General features: G+C 31.2%; 1 protein-coding gene across 1 annotated transcript; it reads right to left on the reverse strand.

Annotated features, from left to right (window-relative positions):
- Positions 1–449: 449 nt before the first annotated feature.
- Positions 450–7,282, reverse strand: Tango6 (transport and golgi organization 6). Its single transcript, XM_085955526.1, has 5 exons — positions 7,162–7,282; positions 4,952–7,077; positions 3,036–3,249; positions 1,805–1,956; positions 450–896 (listed from the first exon to the last, which is right to left on the reverse strand). The coding sequence occupies exons 1-5, from the start codon at positions 7,205–7,207 to the stop codon at positions 600–602; spliced, it is 2,835 nt and encodes a 944-aa protein (XP_085811652.1). The 5' UTR covers positions 7,208–7,282; the 3' UTR covers positions 450–599.
- Between the last annotated feature and the right edge of the window lie 2,149 nt (positions 7,283–9,431).

Below are 9,431 nucleotides of genomic sequence, written 5' to 3' on the forward strand. Positions count from 1 at the left end.
ACGCATGACAATATAAGCCGACGCGTAAGCCGCTCGGCCATCGTAGGCACTTACATAAGTACTCATTTTATATTGATTTGATGAAGAGGTATTTTGTAACAGTTAAGCCCTGTTTCAAATTATAAAGCCTCAAAATAAACATTATAAAAGTTTAAAAATCAGACTTCAAACATTGCATAATATTTTATGTCATATTTATTTCAAATAGTCCCCAGTACTATAATTATGTATTGAATTTACATTAACTATTTAATTATTTATCTAAAATGTACTATGTATTTATATTAAAATGAATCAAGCATTGCTTGATAAATAAAATATGTGATATACTCTACTTTAAGTGACGGAGGATGCTGTATTAAGCTTTATTATTACTGTAACCATAATTAATTATTATATTAGTTCTTAACCAAAGAAATCCATGAAATATAAAAAAAAATAAACATTTTTAAATATTGTAAGATTGTATTTATTTATATTCTTTCCCTTAGTCTTAGTAATTCTTGTCATTATAAATTGGCATAATATTTTGAAGGCACACGAGGCCACAACAGGATTGTATGGTTATTATCTGCCAAGTAATAGACCAATACCGACAATTATTTGTCTACAATGTAAATTTTCTTCTCCATCTCCAACGGTTTCAATAATAGGTCCTTTACAATACTATTTAATTCTTCTAAAGCCACCTGAGCATGGAGTCGAACTGTAGCATCTTCTTCCTCGTCACTGTACAGATTTTTCAGAGTTCTGTACGTAGGCAAAAGTGAATCTCTTAGAAAATGTAATGCCTCTTTGCCCAAACCTTTTATTAAACTTGAAATAAACAACACAGCAGCTCGTCTGCATTCTGGTGACTTATCGGTTTTTAATATATCCTCGACAGATGACAGTATCTGAAAACAATTAAAAAAACTAATGAATTACACTGACAATTAAGATTTAATGAGTATTCGTATTCTTGTTTGTCCGGTGGTTGTTTGTCCAGTACAAATCTTGCAATCGATTTTTAACTAACTTCCCAACTAGCTAGACATTTGAAACTTTTAGAATATATCAGAACACGATGCCAATGCATTCTTTTAATACTTTTAGCCATTTTTAAGCAGAATTGAATTCATTTTCAGTTAATTCTGTTTTGTATGGAAAGTTATTTCAGAAAAATCCGTAAAACTATTATTGGTTGCTAACGTGGTGGTCCTAGCAACTAAATTATTAATATATACATGCGTTACTATGGAAATCAAAATGAAATGTCAAAATGAAATTTCAGTATTCTATATTTGTTTGTTTGTTTTTTATTTACTTCATATCAAGTACAAGTTTGAGCATATTGAGCATAATAATTCAACAGAAAATTTAAAAACATTGTATGTAAAAAGTTCTTTTTTTCATGTAATTTTCTTTTACTATGTTTGATCCTAAGAAGATCATATGGGGCTCCGCAGAGTAGAGGTATTAACAGATTTTTGTTTTTACGAGACACCAGTGTTAGCCACTTAACCAGCTCAACCTAATAGACCCATACTCTGATTCAAAACACACATTGAAAACCAACATGTTATTTTATTGCTCCACGATGGCCTAGTGGGTGACGTGTTGGCATGTAATCTCATCTCTGGCTATACCCATTGACAAAGTGTATGAAAAATCAAACTTTTCACATTGTTATTATCTATGATCCTATTCATTCAGACATTCATTAGTATATTTCTGTGAATCCATTGGCATATTAATTTAATAATAAAATCATAAAAAAATGTAGTGTTTCGTATACATAGTTGTTAATTAAGGTGAAGTTTACCACAAATATAACTGGTCCAAGCTTGTAAGACATCACACTGGCTATCTCAGCGAGATTGGATAAAGAAGATGCTCGTATCAAATCACCATGATCGTGACAGCCGCTGAGGAAAGTATTCAGTAGCAAAGTTTTATGAGGTAGAGCCGATTCTCCTAAAATAAGAAATGTTCGTTACAAATTTTAACTCAACCACCAGTACATTGAATTGGAATGACGGATTTGGAGAAGTTTGGCAGGCATCTGGAATGAGGAACTCCCATGTGGCAATTAACTCAATGGTGGGCATCAACTGCATATGCTGTGAACATAACCGATGTGTAGTATAGGACGATTTGACGCTGCCATCTTGGTGGAATATTATGCCAATTGAAAGTTCGTTGTAATATATTGCGCAATATAAATCACTAAAAAACAATTTTGATAATATTTGCTCTTTATACAGTACAATCTTTCTAATCCGGATCTAAATAAAACCTGACAGAGCATGTATGGAAAACTGGAAAGTAAAAAAATACATGAAAATGATGTTTCCTACATAAATGAATCTAAATCTTTATGGGTGGAAGCAAAACATAATAATCTGCATAACATAAAATAATTCTCTAAACAGTATACTTAAATCAAAATAATCTCTTATCAATAATTGTTTTCACATACTCAAACCATGTTGAAAATCTCTCCCATAATTGTCATTAAACCAAAATGTCTTGATAGTGCCGAACTACTGGACGTACCAGACTTATGAAGTGCCTGATTTATGAGATTCTACTGTACTTTATTATTATAATTTAGTATCTGTACTCCATATTAGACTTCTTTTGATAACTTGTTAGCTTCTTGCTATTTCAAAATGTGTAACTTATGTATATTGCTTCCCGCATTTTATTCATCTTAACTGTCACCATGTGGCGTTCAGTTGGCATCTACATGGTGTTGCCAAATCATCCTATTCCTTCAATGCGCATGTATGACTTGAATTAAATCCGCCTTCTTTATGTGATTACAAATACATTTCAGTCATTTTGATGAGTCCTGTATACTGTTTGCCATCCCTGAAAGATTTCTGCCATTCACTAATCTGCTACTGGTGCTCTTTTCAGCTATTTCGGACAATATGATTTTTTAATAGGACCTGTGCTTTAGTTTCTATGTTGCCTTCAACATCCTGGCCCCGTGCAAGTGATTATTGAAATAAATATTTTGAAATAGGTATAATATATAAAAAACATACCCAAACTTTTTGTGATCTGAACAAGAGTCTCGCCAACCTTTAATCGGTGTTCATTGTGTTTAATTTCATTAAAAACTGGTGATGATGTGTCATCAGATTTAAGATATTCTTTTGTCAACGCTTCTAATACATTTTCTGTGGATAACTTAGCCAAGGATGCTAATCCATTGATGGCAGCAAGGTAAATGTACGAATCCTCATTCTTCAGATTTTCCTGAAATTATAGTTATTAAATTAATATATTTAGGGTAATTTTGACAGCGTAACGGTGGACTAGATAGATATGTATAATCTTTTGACTGACGGTTCTTATATGAGACATTTTAAAATTCAATAGAAAGATCACTAAAAAGATGATTTTCATAAAAGTGACAATATACTTTTATGAAAATTATATATTATATATTATTACATTATGTACATTCATTGATGCTTCTACGAAATTTGCTTTTAATAATGATGAAAAATTAAATAGCTATAGTGATATCACATAAGGTCCGCAGATACCATTTCTTCCCATGCACAAGAAGTAGGCATGGTAATTTATATATACTATATTAGAGATATATATTGATGACACTACATATTAATATGTAGTCTCTAAATGCAATCACTGACATTGTTTACAACACTTCTGTCATATTTGCTGGTATCGTAAGCCTCCCGAATACCTTTTCTTGTTAACCATCTAATCTTATGTACAATGCGGTACATATTATATTTATAAAAATACATTACATTAGTTTCTCTTATTCACTGCATTTTATTTGTAGGTAGGATCATCAAAAAAATAAAAAATAATAACATTTACTTAAGATGATTCAATATTTTCAGCATAAGATACTCGTATGATATAGAAAGTGTTTTTTATTAATATTCATTGTTCGCCAATCAATGTATCATATTTCGTAAATAATAATATATCCATCAATATACTGGTTTGAAGTTAATAATTTTTCTAATGGATTTAAGTTTTGTACTATTCCATGTAAGTCGTTTTTTGCAACCCGGGTTTCGCCTTTCGGCTTCTTCAGGTGCCATGTCGACTCAGCAAAGGCAAACACATACTGACATATATACATATGACTTATATAATAAATCAATACAATTAAGTAGGTAAAAACTCCATTACCTAGCATCGAGTGTATTGTTATTAATAAAATAGGGTTTTCACTAATTAGGTTTTTTACTGATACTTCAACTATTCATAATTTGTTTGTTGTATTTTTTGTGACCTTTGACTTGATAGGTAGGTTATGGAGTTTTTACCTACTTTATTGTATTGATTTATTATATAAGCTAGAGTTAAGAGTGTTCGTTTTCAGTGTGTGTTTACCTTTGGTGAGTACACGGCGCCTGAAGATGCCGAAAGGCAAAACCCGGGTCGCAAAAAAAGGCTTATATGGAATAGTACAAAACTTAAATCCATCAGAATTTAAATTCAAATTCCATCCAGTACCTTCGGTCGATAGTATTAATATAATAATTTGTCAGTTGTTTCGAGACGATTTGTCAAAAACATTCAACCCCCGCGATCAGTAACATGTTTGTGTTACTTACTGATTTTTTTTAATACATAACGAAGATAATATCTACTGTGGAATGGCGTGAGATTATTAGACTAATGAAGTACGCATTTGAGATTTTAAGGTAATTAAAGTCATCCCGCATGACTTTATAAATTCAATATACCATAATTTTTCAAAAAATACATTTTATGTAATATTTAAAATTGTTATAATTTCGGTATTGATACTTGCAAGTATCAATAATTTTCCTCCAATACCATACTGACATTTCTTTCATCTTACATTTTCACTTGTGGGAGTCAGTTTTTTTTTATTAATTAACGTGTTACTCAATAAAATATTAATGATTTACAGGTAATACTTATTGAAAATCAGCTCCATACTAACCTGAAATATACACTGAACATAGTGTTTTTTAGAGATAGTTTCCGGGTCATTCTGACTGATAAGTTTTGTCAACTGCATCAACCCATGCCCTCGTACTGGTAAAAGAGCATCGCATATCTCTGATATAGCTTTGGTGAATTCCGAGTCCTTTCTGGCAGCTGACTGAGGTAGACTTTTTGACAAGATTCCATGAAGTTCTTCACACAAGTATCTTACTTCTGTACTCAAACGTGTATGCCCAAAAATTTCCAAAGAAGACTCGATCGATGTAATTGATTCTCGAAGAGCTTCATCATTCATATTTTCTGATAATATTGTTGAAAGTAAAACAAGACTGATAACAATACATTCTTCATTATAGATTTTTTCCGGAGCATCTTTGATATCCGTAACAACGTTTAGCAGTAATTTAGCAATAAAGTTTACTATTAAACATGGATTCTTCTTAAAATAGCTTATAACGCAAGCCATTTCTGATAGCTTTTCTAGAGTTTGTAATATAGCTAAAGAATGTTTAGTATTTTCATTAGGTGAATATGATTTAATTTTGAGATGGTGTGATTCTTTTGAATTACTTTGTGTTAAGAGAGAATTTTGGTTGCTTAAAATATCCAAACAAAATATAAACAATTTGCTTGCCAATGCGCTGCTTTCGGTATTTGCAGAAACAATTTCTAGAAGGCAATTCATAGCCATTTCCACAGATACAACTTCACAGTTTTCTTTTGAACATTTTACTTGAACACTGTTTTCTACAGTTTCAAAAATGATGCTATTTTGAATGACCATATCTTTGTGAGGTTGACTAAATATGTTGCAGAAAAACCATTCATTTGGAGAATAGCATTCTGAATCAAGATGTTTCAAAATAAGATTATTTAATTTGACCGCAATACCCATGTTTTTGTTAATCTTTGCTCGTACACAAAAGATTGAATTGACAATGGGTGACAGAAAACGAATTGGTATACATAATTTAGAATCAATAAAACACGCTTCTAATGTAGCAATTGCATTACTAATTTCGACGTTGGTTAACAGAATAGTATTTGCAGCTCTATTTTCAGTGTTAAATAAAAATGGCTTCAGGGTGGAATTTATCAATTCATTTACATGTGAATTATCCGGATATTTCTCATTTAGATTTGATATGCACGCAGCTGCAACTTTTATGTAGTCCCTGTTGTCAACTGAGTGAACAATCTTGTTCAATTGCTTGCATATGTTGCATAAATATTCATCGATGGACAGAGAACCGTGCTTAATAGAAATAATTCTAACTATCATATCAATATATTTCCATTCCATCCCTATGTCAATCGTTGAAGAGTCTAAGAAACATTTGAAGATATTGACGAGACCATTTTCTGAGATGAGATAACCGCTCAGCTGCCGCGTAAGTGCCCTTTTCATAAATGGCGGGGGATCTGGGTTTTTGTTACCTTGCAATACTATAATTTCTTTCATAACAAGTGGTGGATAAGAACTTGACACTAAATCATCTAAAATAGCCTTGAAATTTCTTTGGCCTTCTTGAAGTTTGTTCCACAGCGCATACGTCATTACAAATTCATTTTCGATTTTTGGAATGTCATCTTTGGGCTTTGATATAGGTGCGTAACTTAATTGGTAAAGTGCCGCTAAATAATCACCGAGATAGCTGGTAAAAACGATAGACTTTAATTCATTTGACTTGCAGATCTTTGCCATAAAATTGCATAATGATTGTAGTCTATAATGTTTTTCTAATGGTGATAATAATGATAGCGGTTCACTATTACATGGATTACGTTTTTCACTTTTGTTATCAATTGGTAAACCTACACCGGGTAATAATGAAGGCAGTAACCCGATTGATATTATTTTGTCCAAAGCCAATCGGATATTTTTCTGCTGGCTTATACTCAATAAGTCATCAGATATATTTGTTAAATTCGTTTTTATATGAAGAAGAATGTGGCATAAAGTCCCCACAAATATCCATTTTGGGCAATTAATATCACAAGTAATGAATTCTATTTCTTGCAATACATCACTGCTTTTGATATCAAGAAATGAAACATCCACTGCACTCAATATATCAATGAAAGATTTTGATTGTATAGACTCAAAATCTGTACTCTCGCCTAAAAAAAAAATATTGTGAGGTTAAATTAGTGACCTAATCTGTTGACATTTTCAACTTTTTAGAAAAATTATCTTAAACTTACCAACTTTCAGTAATGCATCTAATACTTTATGTATTTCAACCTTCATTCTAATTTTGCTAAGGTATAGAATGGCGAAAGAAATTTATACGCGTTGTTTACATAAATAAACTGCGCTTGCAACTTTGACAGTTCAAATTTATTTATGGTTCAATTCTCTATTTTTTATTATTGTCTGTGGTTGACGGTTGTCTCTGTCCGGTGCTGCCATTTAATTGAAACCATGGTAAATTTAGAAAATCGTTAGGTAGGTATATTTACCAGGATACCTTCGTAAAAAGAAAAGTATTTTAAAATGGTTGTAATAATAATAATTATAGGGATAAATACATCATTTAATTACATATCGCTCTGGGATTTACATCGTTAAACCACTATTGAAACAGAATTATTGATAGTAAAAATTCACAAATAATGTACATTTAAGTAGGTAAGTAGGTATGAAGTTGACAATTTAAGAAAAAAATTCAACAAAAATAACGATTAACGTTTAGCATTACATCGAATGTTGGCAAAGCAAGTCTACTCATAATGGATCAAATGTCTTAATTAATATGACAAGACAAAAATTAAGAAAGGGTCTGTTACCATGTTTTTGTTCCAGTAATTGAGCATCCAAAAAATTGAAAGTTCCAGTAGTTGACCACTATATATTTCAGTAGTTGACCATGTCTAATCAGGGGTTCCAGTAGTTGACCACTATATTTTTCAGTAGTTGACCATGTCTAATCAGAAGGCTTTATGGCAAATCTGTCATCAGAGTTGCCTCAGGGCTTCCTGTCAGACCACTCTAGCCCATAGCTACTTGAATCAACTTGGTAGAAATGGGCGGTTCAGTAACAAGTTACATAGCGTCGCTATAGGATTTGTTTCCCGAATAGACCAAATGTCAATTTTTCAGGAGACGAAAAACAAATTTCATTGTCGTATATTGAAATATCAGTAGATGTATCAATCATTCTTTCTACACTGTATGATTGCAACATTATCTAAGAATAGATTCCAAGAATAATATACTGGTATAAATCAGTAAATGCACAGAAAATGCGTTTTATTTACAAGTACTCGTTGTGGATATTCGGGAAATTTTTAGCGCTCTCTCAGAATAATGGATATTCGGGACAAAACATGGACGTTCGGGACTTAAGACCGTAGCGTGTTGCTGCACGGCCCACGGATTACTGAGTGATCAAAAAGTACGCACCTCAAATGTTATATTTATTTACACGATAATTGTTAATGATTACTTTTACTATTTAAATATCTAATGATCGTAATAACCCAAGTTCGTAGGTAATAATAACTTGCGGCATTCGCTTTTTTCGGTTTTTTTCGTAATAAGTAATAAAATAGTTTTTAATAATCTTTTTTTTTATTCAACGAATAATTCACAAGATAATTCATAATTTTGAAAATCACTTCTGAGAAAATATATTATAACCAATAGAAAAAATCTTTTTGAAAAAAGTAAGACACTCGGCAGGAATCGTCCTGCATCTCCTGGGTTTACGACCCAGTCCACGAATTATCCACTATGCTACGAGGTGACATACTTATGACGACAAACTTTAACTATTGGCCTTTTAATACCTGCTCATCAGTATTCTTCAAAATCAAGCGACTATTGGCGATCGGTTTTTGTTTATTAAAATTTAATAAATTTTATTTAATAAAAGTAGATATCTACTACTTCAATTACTAACCGACGTCACGGATTTCTCCACTATTTTATGATGGTACTTACTCGTACTTGCTAACAATTTTATATTAATACTTTTTCCAAAAAAAAAAAAAAAATCTATGTATATATATCTGTATATTATTATATCTATATATTTCTATAATTAACAATTAAACTTATTACAAACCACCAAATAAATATTATATATTTACTATTGGAATGACAACACAAAATAATAGCATCTATAAATTAATTACCATTGGCTGCTAATATTAGGTAGGTACCAATATCCTAAGTATATAATATTCACCACATAAATAGTTACTAACATACATATTAAATTAAATTAACTATCAGCGCATTCAAAAATAAATAATAGCATCGCCTTTATTTTCATAGAAATACCTAGATTAAAAGTAAAATAAAGACAAACAATGGTTGATTAATAATAATTTGAAATAATAATTATTTTTTACGTCATAGTAGTTGCCGGGTCATACTGTAGAATTCATATAACCGTTGGGATTTTGTGTCATTTATCAAAACAAAATGCAGTTATTTAGGTTAAAATACTCACTTCCAAAACTTTACT

The sequence above is a fragment of the Rhyacophila brunnea genome, unplaced genomic scaffold (assembly GCF_057557595.1).
Source record: "Rhyacophila brunnea isolate RB1 unplaced genomic scaffold, BYU_Rbru_1.0 scaffold_5, whole genome shotgun sequence".
In the NCBI taxonomy this organism is placed as follows: Eukaryota; Metazoa; Arthropoda; class Insecta; order Trichoptera; family Rhyacophilidae; genus Rhyacophila; species Rhyacophila brunnea.

Bases quoted from the DNA above. Each gene is read 5' to 3' on its own strand.
- Tango6 (XM_085955526.1), bottom strand. From the start codon at position 7,207: ATGAAGGTTGAAATACATAAAGTATTAGATGCATTACTGAAAGTTG. The intron at 7,078-7,161 runs GTAAGTTTAAGA...TTTTTTTTTTAG, and splicing joins AGATGCATTACTGAAAGTTG to GCGAGAGTACAGATTTTGAG. The intron at 897-1,804 runs GTAAACTTCACC...AATTGTTTTCAG, and splicing joins TTGGACCAGTTATATTTGTG to ATACTGTCATCTGTCGAGGA.